This window comes from Brachyhypopomus gauderio, chromosome 3, assembly GCF_052324685.1.
Source record: "Brachyhypopomus gauderio isolate BG-103 chromosome 3, BGAUD_0.2, whole genome shotgun sequence".
Lineage (NCBI taxonomy): Eukaryota > Metazoa > Chordata > Actinopteri > Gymnotiformes > Hypopomidae > Brachyhypopomus > Brachyhypopomus gauderio.
In genome coordinates, this window is record NC_135213.1 from 32061518 (window position 1) to 32077355 (window position 15838).

At 44.3% G+C, this 15838-nt stretch overlaps 1 protein-coding gene and 1 long non-coding RNA gene across 5 annotated transcripts in view; one reads left to right on the forward strand and one right to left on the reverse strand.

Annotated features, from left to right (window-relative positions):
- Window positions 1–5036: 5036 nt before the first annotated feature.
- LOC143509189 (uncharacterized) lies at window positions 5037–6639 on the forward strand. The gene is made up of 3 exons (XR_013129608.1): window positions 5037–5668; window positions 5875–6027; window positions 6200–6639. It is a non-coding gene; the product is annotated as an uncharacterized LOC143509189 (long non-coding RNA).
- rhobtb4 (Rho related BTB domain containing 4) overlaps window positions 6595–15838 on the reverse strand; it is a 44573-nt gene continuing 35329 nt past the window's right edge. For all 4 annotated transcript variants that reach the window (XM_076997647.1, XM_076997648.1, XM_076997646.1 and 1 more), the window contains 4 exons: window positions 12904–13054; window positions 12563–12651; window positions 12216–12321; window positions 6595–12041 (listed from right to left, as the gene is read on the reverse strand). In XM_076997647.1, the coding sequence (XP_076853762.1) occupies window positions 11860–12041; window positions 12216–12321; window positions 12563–12651; window positions 12904–13054 (528 nt within the window). In that variant the 3' untranslated portion in view covers window positions 6595–11859. The remainder of the gene's footprint in view (window positions 12042–12215; window positions 12322–12562; window positions 12652–12903; window positions 13055–15838) is intronic.

The window sequence follows — 15838 nt, forward strand, 5'->3', positions numbered from 1 at the left end:
CACACACACACAAACACACACAAACACACACACACTCATACACACAAACACACACACACACACACACACATACTGTATATAGGTCAAAGGGTACAGAGGGTACAGAGGGCTAGTATAAGGCATTGATCTGATACCACCTTGTTGTTTTATGCATGATTTAAAAGGAGTAAACATGATTCTGACGATTCTGGAGGGCTCTGATTGTGTCTCTTATTTTTGTCTTCCTAGCTTTTTCCTTATCTGTCTCAAAGTGCATTTACCGATGGTGTGATTCATGCAGAGCCCAAGACTCCACCAAGGGTTTGGGAGTAAAAACCGTCATGGTGCCACAGAAAGACAGCATCACAAATATGGCCACTGTTCACCAAGCTCATCTTTGGTTTGCACGATCTGTATTAATTCATGTGTACTTGCAGACGTTAGCGCCACACGTTTGTCACAGAACACCTCAGCAACACAAGGAGTCGAACCAATTTGACATCCTGCAGTGTCGTGGCCAAGGTCCTGACGCTGTGCACTGGCCAGGACAAGACACTCAGCAGCCCACCTAACGCTCTGCTCCTCAGGGCGGAGCAGAAATGTGGGGGATGGTTACCAGAGCTTTGGTCTTGGCTCTCAAACACACCCACACCCACACACACACACACACACACACACACACACACACACACTGAGCGGAGCTTACTTAATTACTTTAGGGCAATTGGGAAATGGGGCCTAGATGTCAGAATTCCTGCAACATTCCCAATCGTCCTGTCATTAACTTTGTGAGTCTTTTGCTATAACAAATTTGCTCATTCATACTATTATGCATGACTTCAGGGAATTCTTGGAGTTCCCCTATTGAATCGGTGGAAGTTTTGGTTAGGATAATTACTGGGGTTGGGATACTTTGACAGGAATATTGAACATTTGCTCTAAATATTTTTAACCATGATGAATTTAGCGTTAGGGTTAGGGTTAGTTTTTGAAAATATTACTTCTAATAAAGCACCATCATCCTTTCAAAAGCAACATATGCCAGGTTGATTCACACTGTGTGTTATGACCAAATATTTCTTCATTGGTTTAGATCTATGATTGACACAAGCATGTTTTGTTGGGTTCAGTCCTGACAGGTGGGTCAAAGTTCAACGCCACAGAGATATGCAAACCAGGTCAAGGGTCACCCTTCAAACTTCCACCTCTCTTGTGTAATGTGTTTCTTGTTACCTTGCCCTGTTCTTCCTTATCAATTCGAAATGCCACACTTCCTAAAAACTCCTCGGCTTCGGCAGAAACTATGTTGTCCATCGAGGAAAGAATGCTTGACTGGTTCACAATGGAGCCTGGAGCAAACCTTAACCTTCTTCGCAATCAGGAACTGTAAATGTATACTTCTCCTACCTAAAGGCATGCAGCGTTATTAAGTTGATCACCACCTGTTCTTATCAGTTCTCCTTTCCTGATGTGTTCTTAGAAGCAGTGATACCACGCCTGTCCTGGAGCAAAGCGTTTCTCTCCCCTTCCACTCTGAATATCTGCATATTTTTCGCGACACACCGACAGACTGGCATCCCAGTTGATTTGTAGTGATTTGTCGACAAAGACTAACTGAAAGTTTTAGGTGTAGGGTGGTCTAAGCAGGCCTTACAAAGCAGACGAGAGTATGGAAACCCAGATGACACCGCAGAGCAATTTTGACAATGAAATTATGATAACGTCCACAACATTGTAGCAATTCTGCCTTCTCCCCCATGCCAAGCAGTGAACCAATAGCACACTGGCTTCACATTCCTGATGACATCATCTTCCCGGGGGTCTTCATCCTCACCACGTCTCCTCCGCCCACTCACGCACCCGTGGCCACTCTCCTCTATAGAGGCCACGTGCAGGGGGTGGGTAAATTCACAGAGTGGGCGGGGCCTACGCGTCGCCTGCGAGTGTATGCCCCACCCACCTGTCGGCCTAGAACACTGAACTAAAGCTGACCGTGGGAAGAGAGCGTGGCGGGGTTTTCTGCTGACGCTGTACTTTGAGAAAGACCACTGATATAAGCCCTGTGAATGCAGCAGAATAAACAGACACATACATACAGGGCTGTAGCTGCCTCTGCTGTAATAGAAAGCTTACAACCCAAATTTCCAGTTCGCTTTTTACATGTTAGGACATGTTACGTGCTAATTAAAAGTAATTAAAAAAGTAATTAAAATGAAAAGAGACTTGGTCATGGCATCTGAAATCAATAAATCATGCAGCACTGTACAACATACAGGGGGGTATGGAAAAAATGGGCAAAATCTGTTATTTTATGCTTTGGGAATCTCACATTTATCTTACGTGATACATCTTGGGACTGTGGTACATTCATAAACAAAAGCCAAACAAACATCACAAAGGAAGATCAGGTATGTAAACATTTGATGAAATCAAAATTATATATCAACACCCACAATGATATATCAACTCCCAGTATAGCTGTCAAACTGTGGTCAACAGCATTCACATGGCAATACCAACCAAAACAACACAAAAGAATGACATCGACACATTTTCATACAGCCGTTTTTAGCCTGCAACCTTCACTCTCCTGTCACACTCACAGTTCTCATCTTTAAGTTTGTATTCAGACTTCTATATTTTCTTGGTGAATAAAATACATTTTAGCCTTTCAGTATTTCAGAGCCAGAATATTTGCTGCTAAATTTATAGCTCGATTTGCTCAAAATAATATAGAAATAAGTAAAACTTAATCACAAGTGGGATGTAACAAGAGTGCATTGTACACAACAGTGATTAAATCTGTGTTGAACACTGAGATGTTTTCTAATATGTTTGCTCAATGATTTCTCTGACCTAACATCAAATAGCCTTTAAAAGAACACACATTTCCTAATGAAAGGCAAGTAAACAACAACAAGGAAATAAGAATAAGAAGAAATGACAAGACACAGAGTAATGACACGGTAAGAACCAATATAGCCCAACGGACAGTGTGAATTATCCACAATTACTGTTCACACCCTTGTTCGCTCTGTGTCATCTAAATCCTTAAATTAGACATGACATTGCTTTGTTTTTTTTTTTAATCTCCAATAGCTACCAGTGTGTGACAGGCACATGCATGGGAAAGCCATAACTGTGGCTGAGGCAAACGAGACGCACTTAAACAGCAAGCTGGTGACTAAAACCCGGCCTGCGCCATAACCATTTGGGCTTATCGCTTAATGGCAGCTCATATAATCCAATTCACAGGGCTCAACCAATGAAACCGTGGAAAAGCCAGCATATATAACATGTTCTTGTGGCTTTGCGTTTCTGATTTTTGTTTTTTTCCCACACTCTATATTCTACCTGTATACAGTACACTTTATAAAACAATAAGACAGGCCATATTGATCACTTGAGTAATAGCCAAGGTAACAGAAGCAAACTCATGACTTAGTCTGTAAACAGGAGAGTTCCACTCTGCCCCTGTAGTGACAGTATGCTGCACTTGACAGGAATTTGCAAGGCTTGCGCTTGGACTGTTTGACTAATGGGTTCGGACTTGGGGTGACATCTTTACGAGACAGTGATTCTGGAAGAATTATAACTTTAGTTGAGAGAGAGAGATGCATTCGGGTCTTCTGCCCTGAAAGTATGAAATGTTTAATGAACTCGAGATAGTCAAGGTTAGTAGTCAAGGCTTTCTGTCTTACCTGTTGCCCGTTGAATAACACCCTCATCAGCTTCTGAGAGAGTGAATGATGTTTACAGCCCAATGCAAAAGAGTTACAGGTTTAAAAGGGAACTGTTCATAACCAGACAGGAAGTATGCTTCATTTTAAAATAGAAATGGCTACCCTTGTGAGGTCACCCCTGAGTATAACCCCCTGGACAATATCAGACAGAAGTTTGCAGATGTTTGCTGACACATTTATGGTGGTTTAACGCAGCAAAGCCTCAGCCTTACCCAAACTTGAACCAAAAGAAAAGTTGCTTTAAGTAGGGCAGGACCATGAGCTCATGCTGAAGGAATGCAGTGACATGGTGAAGTTGATTTAACACTTAAAAAAAATATTTTTGTGGAGTAAGAATTGAAGACAACCGTGATGAAATTCTTGGGTTTTGGACAAACAAGCTATAATGATTTTGTCTGACACTAAAGATCAGAGGCATATCTAGGACTTGAAAACATCTGGCATTTAGAACAAAACATCTGGGAATAGTCAGAGGTCCGAACATATCTGCCCACGAGCTTTTAAAAAATATTTTAACATTTTGCTATTTAACGGTATTTAGAGATCACCGTTTAAGAATTTCACCCGAGATCAAGTCCTTATTGTTAAAAAGTGCATAACACGGGCAGTCTGTGTTTTCGTGTCTCCCTGCACTGACCAGTCAGTGTGTGGTGTGGTCTGGGTGGTAATTGTTACAGATGGAGAAGGCCAGGTTCTCTTCTCCTGTATTATCAGTTATTCTAATGGTGTTCCTCTCATTCACAGGATACAGCGAAATGTCTATCTTAGGAAAATGCACATTTATAATAGGCCTACTTATTAATACATGAATTTGTAATTGTGTATTTTACAAATTTTACATTTACATTCTGTCATTTTGCCACCACACCACAGCATGACATAGCATTCTTCAACAGACTAATAGATTTTGCAAAAGTATTATAATCATGCTTTAGTTAGTGCCATCTTCGTATAGACAGGTTTTAGACAAAGCTTCAAATGGCTCTTTCAGTTCCCTTTTTTGATGTTTTGTGTGAAGTTAAGCACATTTGCTTGTCGGTCAACAATTTGCTAATGCATCCTACTTTCTGGTCGCCTCTCGTTTTTTAAACAAGTGTGGCAAATAATTACTGCAGATTTTTTTTAACCCTCATGTAATATTCCAGATAAAAGTTAAATGTTAAATCAGTTAGGGATGGAGCCCAGCCAAAATGGTGTGTCCCCACCCTTGGTGGGTGACTGCATTGTGTTGTGGTTTTTCGATCTTTTATTTTTAAAGATACAGTATCCATGTTTTGCTGAAAAGACAATGGTGAGACACTGAGAGCTCGTAAAACATGCTTTAAATGGATATGTATGAGACACAGGAAGTGTTGTGACAGGGCACTCTGTCCATGAGGTCAGCCTGGCCTCTGAGATGACTGCAGTTTACTCCACAGCTCCGCTGAAAACATCTGTCACGGAGCGGACGACACGGGCTGTGATTAGCGCACGCAAACACGAGGCCGCCGTGTGGTCGCTCGTCCGCACGGACACATCAACGCAACCTCGTTCTTTGCAGCGTGCCGCGCTCCGGCCTGTAGGGCTCAATTATAAAACATTTGGCAAACTTCGTCTTAAAGCGCTACTGGAAATTGTGCTCGGTGAGTCTGCATCTGTGCGTGCATTTGCTAAGAGATGCTCCGGGATGCGAATGTCTCCCCACATCACACTCCCGCCATGGCAACCACCGACACACTTCTCCTGTTTACGTGACTTTGACGAAAAGCCTTCGGGCGGGCCAGCCCCGTAAAAAACGGTAGGACGGCCATGCGAGAACTGGAAAGTATGCGTCTGATTCATTCGTGCCACGGGAGTGAACGGAGTAGAAAAGATGTCTTGCAGAAGGCCGACTCAGCCGACTCAGCGCTGCGTGCAGGGACGCAGACAGGAAGACCAACCCGCCGAACTTCTCAGGAGAGTCTAGTGTGAGGACGGGCCGAAACAACACACAGCTGCACACACCACCATGCACACACAAATGTATGCGTTTTGTAGTTAAGGAAAGGTTCCATGAAAATAATTTTTATAAAGAGAATATTTAGGAAAACAAGCTGTGGAAGGTGTTTTGTAAAAGGATAAAAGGATCTAAAGCAGAATGAAGGTATATTTAATTGTTTTTTTTTCTCCCTAGTGTTGAGGTCCAGGTTGTTTGCAGCTGGAAACCGAGGAAGTGTCCCGAGTCCGGGCGATGACTTCATCTGGCGTGGTGCCCGCTTTCATTAGCTGCTTGTGGAAAGGATGCGTGCGGTAATGACTGCTGATACTTCCATCGGCAGACAGAAAGGTGAAAAAAATGGCGCGATGAATTGCATTAGAACTGCACCTCCATATGATGCTTGAACCCATGTAAAGGTTCTGCTCAATATATGACAAAACAGATGTTGCTGGTGCAGTCAGCGTGATGAGATATTCTTCAGTACGACGGCCACTATAATCACCGTCTGCCTTTCCTTCAGGATCTGTGGGCTAAAGGGGAGAATGTACCACAAATCAAGCAGGCATGCTGCACGTTGCTCTGTAGAACTACAGAGATGAGTGGAAGCTGAAAGGAAGCTGGAGATGCTTTTTTAATCCCCAGGTGGACTCTTGTGCTTCCCAAAACTGAAACAGACTGGTACGTCATTCGCTTGTAAAACATCTTCAAGCTCAAAACTGTTGGCAACCTGCAGCCTTAACTTGATCCATTACTCCCTCTAGTGGTCGTTGTTTGAACGTAGCCTCTAAAAATATTTCAGGCCCCCATAATATACTTCTTGATTGCATGTTTATTGTGGTTTTGTGGCGTTTTGATGTCCCCGTGTCGAGCATTAAAAACCGGCCACTAATATTCAAAAATACACAAAGCATAAAATGGTCGACGAATTCAATGGAATTTTATTAAAAGCCGAGTCAAACATTAGAATACTTGAATGGCAATGTTTTATCCTACTTTTTTGTTCAATTTTGTACAAATCACAGTGGTTCAAAAAGTACAAAGGATTCATGAAAACATTTTTTTGCAACAGCAGCTAAACATTCTGATTGTTGGTATCAATCCTTTTTTCTTTTTTATTTAAAAAGCCCTTAAATTGTGTGTGTGCTTTTTTTGTCAGAACATTAATAGTAATAGCCAAAAATAAACAACAAACAAACAAAGGTTACAACACTTCACACAAAGTGCATAAAAGGTATAATAGTCACTTATTAACAAAAATAGGACGATGGGTCAAATCTGAGCCTTTAAGGCAGCTGCTAACTGTTCAAAAACATTTGAAAATGGCCTTGAGATAGTGGACCAGTATGAAGATAGACTCCATAGGTTAATACCATGTTGTCATGTAATAAAATCACAAGACTGGTTTGGAAGAGAGAGAAATAAAAGAAATTATTATTTAAACAATAATAAAAAAGAATTCAAAAGCACAGGTGAGTTATATTGATATTCACCTCTTTGCATATAGTTAATTCCATTGTAGTTCCTATAAGAAATCCGAGGATTAGATAGAAAACAGAGGATGGATTGAACTTATTTTTAACTACGTCAATTTCTGACAACTTCTTAAGAGGTACATTAAGGTTTCAGGCCAAACTATAAAATTAGCAAAATTAGCTTACAAGAAAACATATCTGGGGAACTTTTTCAAAACATTTTTGCTCAAAAGAAAAAACACTAACAGCAACACACCACCCAATAGGTCAGATTCGAGCATGGCTGTGTGCTGGGACCAATGGCGGGCGAGTGGGCGGGCCCGCTCATCATGCTCATGACTACAGCATGTGGAAGAGAGTATGTACACACAGCCCTTCATCTTCCAGCTTGCACGGCCACATAATGGATCATTCTCACCATCCTTAAAAACTCTGCACCAAAACACAAAACCACTACGCTGCACAACGCATTCCATATTTCTTATTCGCTAAATCTTCAGTAACTGTACCGGGAAAAAAACAGCTAGACGTATACTCCGGTGGGCCTGTAGAGGGCGGTAGAGCCCATTTTAGAGCAACTAGCGTCAAGGGCTGGGGGTACTGCGCATGCGCACAGAACCCAGACACGCAGACATCCACCTCTTCCACAGCCGCACCAGCGTGGTCCCCGTTCACCCCAAATGTGGTTCCTGCTCAGCTCAGGAAATATATCAGGAACCATCCCATGCATAAGAGATGCAAAGAAGATAATGCAGCATTAGAAGCAGAGGACAGCAGGGTTTGCTACATGTTGTCCACAGGCACCGACTGTACAAGTAGGAATGTGGTGGTCAGCTGCCTGGGTTAAGTGTGTGTGTGTGTGTGTGTGTGTGTGTGTGTGTGTGTGTGTGTGTGTGTACGTACGCAAGTCCACTTCTCAATTACCCAAAACCTAAAGGCATTAGTAATAGGCCCCTCTTGAGAAAGGCAACAAGAGATTTTTCTTTTAAAAATCAAAGGCACAGGCAATGCCAGGATAGAAAATCAGCTCTTTTCTAGCGGACAAAATACTGAGCTTAATGGAACATTACTATTGCAACCTCTGGGGAGATGCACAGGAAAAGTTCTACGTTGTTAACCAAACGAGTGGATACAAACTGTACACAAACTGATCATTAAATGTTTTCCCCTAAATGCAACACATATTCTATCTAATCCTTTTGTATACAGGCCATGATAGAATAATTGTCTAAAGACAAAGTGCATACCTTTTTCTTAATACCAACTTTTGACTGCATGCAACCACGTTTGCTGATAATATTTCGTGCACATTACTGTAAATGTGCATGCCTTAATGTTAGAATGTACAATTCCAGAAAGTCACTATCAATTCAGAAAATATCTTAAGCAAACACCTTTTTTGTTTCACAATTTGGCCCAAAGTGCATAGATATTTTTAGTGGTTATCTAGTTATACTGTTAAGAGGTGTTGAGAAATACATTCCAAATCTTCAACCTTTCCCTAAACAGTAATAACAAAAATGAACCTGCACCACAGAAATACATAAACAAACCCCGCCTCCCCGTCCTTAAATACATAAACAAATCCCGCCTCCCCGTCCTTAAAAAGATGCGACATTAAAGCACGTGTAATAATACAAAGACTTTGGGTACCCATAAATACTGAGCAGAAATGTTATGGACCAAAAAAGTTCATCTATTGATGGAATAAAAGTCATACCATGCTACAAAATGTAACTGCTTTTAAAAAAAGCTTCAGAAACAGTCAATGCCATGCACACCAAAGGCAGAGCCAATCTGAGAGAAAAATGTGCAAGGGTATACAAAAAATGTTTTTTCACCATAGTAACACATCATCTTATCCCAAATACTACAATATCCTAGGGGCAAACACCAGCGAACAGCATAGATTTATCAGTGAGAGCCATTCTGTTTGTAGTTCGAAGTGCTTAATGCTGGATGCTGAGGGACAAGCAACTTTACTGAGCAAGTGTCAGCTAGTATATTGCGCTATTCTGAATGAGCCCGCAAGTCAATTTACAACTCCAAAGGCTCGATTTCATTCTCTACAAACTGCCATCACATGCATTTAAATTATCCACGTCCATCTGTCAAACGGAAAGTGCAGATTCAACATGTCAGATAACCACAGTTAAAGGTAATTCCTCAAAATGGGCAAAACAAAAAACTCAAGACAAACCACACGGGGATCAACTTTTTGGATCAAAGCTTGTGGATGTAAACCAACTTCCTTAGAGAGGTCTAAAATCGTTTAGTTAACATCAAAGCCTTTACATCATATTTTTGTTGAAATCAGAGCCTTCCCAGCCTGGCACCAGCATGGTGCAGGCTGTAGATCTTGTTAATCTTTCTTTCTATTTTTTCCTTTCTGTCTTTCCTTCCAAAGATCAGCCTCATTCACACATGGGCCCAGTGAGATCCTCTCGCCCATCTATTTCAGTAGCTAGTGATGATTCCAACATCTCCGGCGAGAAAAAAACCTTTCCACATAATGCGTCTCCAGCTAGCTACCACAGACACCTGCGTGCTGTATTGAGGGGGTGAAGAAAGAAGAAGAAGAAAAAACAAAAAAATGAGAGAGCCAGAAATAGAGGAAGGTGCCATGAAAAGGGGGGAAAAATAAAGAAAGAATCACCCAACCAATTCCAATTTTCACATTTCCTTCTAAAAATCCACAGAAATAGCGCACTTGCAAAACACGACCTTCAGAATCATGCATCAGAAATGGAGCATCTTTCTCAGCACGTCCCATGCAAAAGAACGGCTTGAAAGTACAAGGAAGTCTACGCTATATCCAAATTTGAGGGAGAAGAAACGATTCTGTTGCAGGCACTCACTCTTGATTTGAAAGGCCAGTCTTACGGTTCTGAGGATGAGACTGGCTAATTCAGATGCAAAGGCCAGTGGAACACATTTGGCAAAATGTTCAGTGAACAACAGAGCCCTCCTGACAAGGGGCCCAAGCACTTCTGCAGCCGGCTATGTTACATTATACTGCGATTCCACATAAGCCGAACATACGAGCACGATGTGCAGCGCCACATTTTGCTACGAGCCTTTAAGTTCAAAATTAAAGCTTTCTGAAAGAGGAAGCATTGAGAAGATAAGGAACTAAAAGACAAAACAGAAAGAAAAGCAGGAGAGAAAGTGTGTCGATTCTGTGGCTGTGGTGGTAAATCCTGAGCATTGCTTTTGTCACTGCGCGGAGGGGAAACTGACACTCCAGCTGTGCGGCTTTGCACCGCAGCTTTGAACGACGCGGCGGATGGCCCGAATTCCGCACCAGTCCATCCCCGCCCCTCTGTGCGCTCTCCGTTTCTGTCTGTCCATGGAGGTAGAAGACATGAGGCTGAACTCAAGAGTTGCGTTCGACGGAAGGGGAGTGGAGAAACAGCGCTTGGCGTTTTGGTCGTCGGGTAGATATTGGAGATTATAGCCATTTTGAAAACCAAATCATGTCACGAATAAAACAAAAACCCCAAGGTTCAGGTGTTTAACCTGCTCCTGCTGGATTAGTGGAGTCCTACAGCGCAGTAAACTCAGGGTGCTCCATCTGGCTTGGAAAAAATGTAGCTAGTGGTCAATATGCAACAGCAAGCTCATCATGATTATAAACTAACTAAAATCTGAGAAGGTTAGTACTCCCACGGTAGTGGTACAGCCCTAAATTACCTCACTTGCTGTGAAGTTTGATATTGTTGTTGTTGTGGTGGTGGTTTCCCTCAGTTTCGGTGTGTTTTGGTGAGGTGGTGTTATCCGAACAGGCCAGAGCTGTCTCTCTTTGGTGCCTCGTCAGGGTCCTTTTGGGTGAATGACCTGCACTATGCACCTCTTGTTTATCTAGTGTACTTTTTCAGCGCCTGGCCTAGCAACAGGGATTCTTGTGTGGAGTCTCCCCACATAGTGCCTCAGTGCACAACAGAAGAGCCAAAATGGGGCTCACGGAAGATCCAAAATGGAGAATGTTTCCTTTTCGTTTTTCCCCCCCATAGTGAGTGAAGAGGCAAAGGTGCTTCAGTACTGAGGCAAAATTCTACTGAATTTAGCTTTCATGGTTTTAAGAGTTACAAATCCCTGCCACTATTTTAGGTGCTAGGTGCATTCAAAGCAGAAAGGTATTTTGCAGCACAAGTGGGATAATGTTTATCTTCTCAGAAGTAGGTTTTCGCAGAAGGAGCTTATCATAACAGCACCATGCACAGATGCAATGCTCTGGCACCAGTGCCTGGGCCTAGTGCTGGGTTTGTGGAGGGTGGTACTTGAGGGCGTGGGAGGATGTGTGCATTTGCAGTTATTTAAGAACAATAACAGTCTCAAAAGATGCAGATCACTGCCATGAAGACACTCCTTATGTGGTGGTCTGGCGAGGCCTCTGACTTCACTGGATAAGCACAGTGAAATATGCAACATACAAGAGAGAGATGTTCTCCCGATCTTCTTCACCTGGACAGCCACGCAGCATCGCTCCCGTGCTCCGCCTGGCTCAAACTGGGGAAGCAGAAGAATCTCAGAAGCGAAGGAATCACCGGACTAACTTCCGGCAGCCAGGACGCACCAAACACAGGTAGGGGTCTCCTCAGAACCCAACCCATGACTGTGGGGACCCTGGTGGGATGAGGGGCCATGGTGTACAGGAGGAGAGGGCAGGGGGCCTTCAGATGGGAACGGGTGTGGTGCCAGCCCTCCCTCAGGAGATGTGGGGCGCGGAGGAGGCCGGATGCCTCCAGAAGAACCAGCTGCGTTTGGTGTGCTGCTTTCGCAGGATCTCTTCCTCGCGTTCACGCTCCTTCTTCGAGCGGATGTAGCGGTCCTCCTCCTTGAGGAACCAGACAGGGGGCCATCGGTGCTTCTCGAAGTGCTTCTGGATCTCTGGAGGAGATATGGGGAGGAGAACTTTAGAGGAACCGCCCAGAAACAAGTGTACAAGAGGTGAAGAGCACAGAACCAAAGAGACGTGGGGGCCAGTCAAGATGGGATCAGCAGTGAAAAACATCTTATTGTGAGTGCATCATTGGACAGGGAGGGTAAATATTAAGTCTGTACCTGGAGACATGGCTTTCATGTCTTTGGGGAACTTGCGACACACGCTGTTGTAGTTGGTGCAAATATGGTGCAGGCACCAGGAGAAAAGCTGTTTGGCATTGTGAAACTACAGAAGATACACAGAAGGAGGAGGGGTGAAATGGAGCGGACACAGAGCATCAAATGGTGATTTCTAACAATGAGGCTCATCTGAAAGGCCATCACCGATCACTCTTTGAACTGGAATTAGAATTACCAATAAATGAATGCTAATTCATTGGTGTGGTTCTGAATTCACAACAGTGTGATAGGCAGTGTAATAGGCCTGAGAATAAGGTTCATTTTGCCGTAGACCACGGTTAGATTACCTGAGCCATCTCTAGGTAAGTCAGCACCTGTCCATCAATGTCTGCTCCTTTAACTGCCCACTGTAGGATCTCCTCTACAGCGTGTTGCTCTGTGGACCACAGTGACACAACAGTTAGCATGCAAGCCTAACAGCTTTCTAAATGACATCTGATGCAACGCGACGTGGCTTCTTAGCATTAACAGCCCTGATTCAAGCTGGTGGCACAAGCAACAGCTCGTGGTTGAACCATGAACCTCCTGCTTCAGAATCATGATATCTAGTATGCATGCACCATGATACTGATGATCATGTAGTATTTAACACGTTAATAATGAATGCCTGCTCATGTACCAAGCGTACCTGTTAGGGCTACTAGACGTGGCAGGCAGAGACGGTTGGCCAGGATTATGAGGTCCATGGGCTCTAGCTCATGGCAGGGCGCCAGCAAGCCACAGTACAGGTACTCAAGCACAGCTCTCATACAGGCAGTACTGGTGTTGGGAATGGACACCTGATGAAAGGTTAAAAGACAGGGAGAGACGGGCCAACATGATTGCGTTACACACAACTGCTCAAATAGGGCTCTTAAGAAGCAGTCGACTAACAACCAAAGCAAAAAAAAAAAACATCAAAAAATGAAATATTTCAACCGTTTTGAGTACATAAAATGAAACATTGAGAGGAGTGTTGGATGGATGAGTTATTCATAGCTCAGCTCCAGGATACGGAAACTGGAGAGGCAGACTGGTCCAGTAATGCAGCAATCTGCTTTGCACCTCTTCCCCATGTAGACCTGCGTGCTCCTGGCAGTCTTCCATGACAAAGGGCATGACCACTTGGTGCGGGTGGGCAGGCGGTCAAGGGAGCATGGGGGGGGGGAGGAGCAGGCAAGGTTGTACGGTATGGAGAGGAAGGAGCCCAGGAGAGGATGAGGATGGTGAGGGCTAGTGGCCTCCGCAAGGGGTCTTTTATCCATCAGGAGATAAAAAGCACCACACGAAAGTGTTGGCACTCTCCACTCAAGGCTCTGGACAAATAACCACGTGGGCGTGTCGCTATGGGAGACCTGGCCCGCGCGTGCATGCAAACCCGACGAGCCGGCCCACGGGGACGGACGGCGTTGTCAGATAGTGGCCTGGGACACAGCGCGCTTTACAGAGCGCGCCCACATTGCTGTAACACCTTCAGAAGGGGAGATCTGGTTCGAACCGGCGAGATCGGCTCCCCCGCAAAGCAAATGACATCATCTCCTTATTTTCTCACCCCATTCCTCACCAAAAAAAAAAAAAAAAAAAATTCACAAAGCACAAAGGTCAAAGGGAGGAGGATTTATTTTTTTTCTTCATCTGTGCTCTTGTTGTGGGCTTGGAAGAGAGTGCTAAACAAAGACATGTTTATTCTACCATTTCCAAGAAACCAAGTGGGTCTTTTAGCGCAGACAAAGAGAGAGCCGTACCCGTGGATCCAGCCATGGCGGTCTTCTCTTCACGCAGCCGCTTTGCCCGAGCCAAACAGCGGCTCCTCCGTGAATTAGGGCAGGACACTGAGGGTTTAATTGCTACTGCCCGAGCAACCGAGAGCTCTGGGGAGCAGAGACACTTCAGCAGCCTTTATGTCTGCTGGCACTCTAGTGAAAACCACAGCCTTCCCAGCAGATCTTCAGGAGGCTCTGGCACTGGGACTAGCCAGGATCAAAGACCTTACCATTTTGTGACATCCCTTCTGGATACCCTGATCATACCGATCCCGTCCTGATGGCAAATTTTTTGACACAGAAATTGAGAAGATGCCAAAGAATCTGAGTGTTGCATTTGCATACAGGTGTTACTTTGTCATGCCTGTGGAGAAAGAAGACCTCTGCTACATGGTTCCAGAGGGCACGTCGGGGGGAATGAGAATTCAGGGACTCTTCTGAAGCCCCAGGGGTGCCCTACACCTTCCAGACTCTGGACCAATTAGCAGAATGTCAGCCTGACTGTGGCCTCTAATTAAGTCTAAAGGGCAGTTAAGATCTACAGTAGGAACACAGGAGGTAGTTTCCTGTCAAAGATTCAACATCGTAAAATGAAAGTACTTTTAAAGGATGATGATGATATATTCAACCTCTTGGGTTTTGACCTATAAGAGGCAACAGCCATTAAAAGAATATTAAACATAGGGCCCAATATCATATTCAATATTGAAGGTATGATATGCAAACTTGATTGATTTTTCACTGATTTGGCATGTATAACAAACCTGGTTTGATAAAAAGAGGAAGAAGAAACAACGAAAAAAAAAAAAATCAACAAAGAAATAATTTCTGACTAGCATCTCTCCTTTCACTTCATCTGACAGGTTCTCAGTCAAGCTTCCTCTCGCCCTCGCGCTAATCAGACTTGCTGTCACATGCGTGCTGTTGCCGAGAAGCGTTCCGACGCCCGAGCGTCTGCCGTATGTTCACAGAGCAAGCAGTCGCGCGACGTGCCGCCTCTAGGGCAAGACACGCGAGCACCGTGCTGCAGTATTCCCGCCTCTAGGTTCGCCATGGCTGCAAACACTAAAACTTACCTAATATTAATTTGCTTGGAAAGTATTACAGATTTTTATTTCTTGTAGCCTTGAAAGTGGTTTCAGTAGATGCACATCAAGTTCTATAGACAGGGTCGAGGAAAAGAAATGAGAGAATTATAAATAACTCAGAAGTGAGAAGTGGCACAGATGTGCCAGAGCATTGTGGGTTTATTAATTATAACTCGTGTGGTGTGAAAGGCACTTGTTGCCTGTCGGAGGCGCAGATATCCACACAGGACCAGAAATGCGAGGCGGCGAAGACGGCGGCGATTTGAAATGCTTTTCAGTAGCGTTTAGGAACCACTCGAGCGCACCTTTTGTGTGAGCCGAGCTGACTGGTGCGCAGCACCGCGCGCGCTTACACAACACCCCCACCCGTGCGAGAACGCCAAGGCCCGCAACTATTCAAACACGCGCTATAAATAACGCCGCCATCGCTGCGGCCGCTTGCTCCACCAGCTCGTGCCTGCCAGACGGGGGCAGGCTCAAAGCGAGGACCCGCTAACCGTCTGGTTTCGCGCACTGCTGCCTGTTTGCGTGCATTTTTTCCTAGACGTGTGGAAACGGGCGTTTTTGACTGAACACCGGCGAAGGGGCTGAAAAGATTGGGTCTTAGGTGCATAGTAGCGAGTTTGCCTTAAGGCAGCTCTGCTGACCAGTGCTCACCGTTTGTGAGAGTAACACATTAAAAAGGACTGCATTCGTTAAACATCCTATTAATTTTTACACATGAGACTGCCGA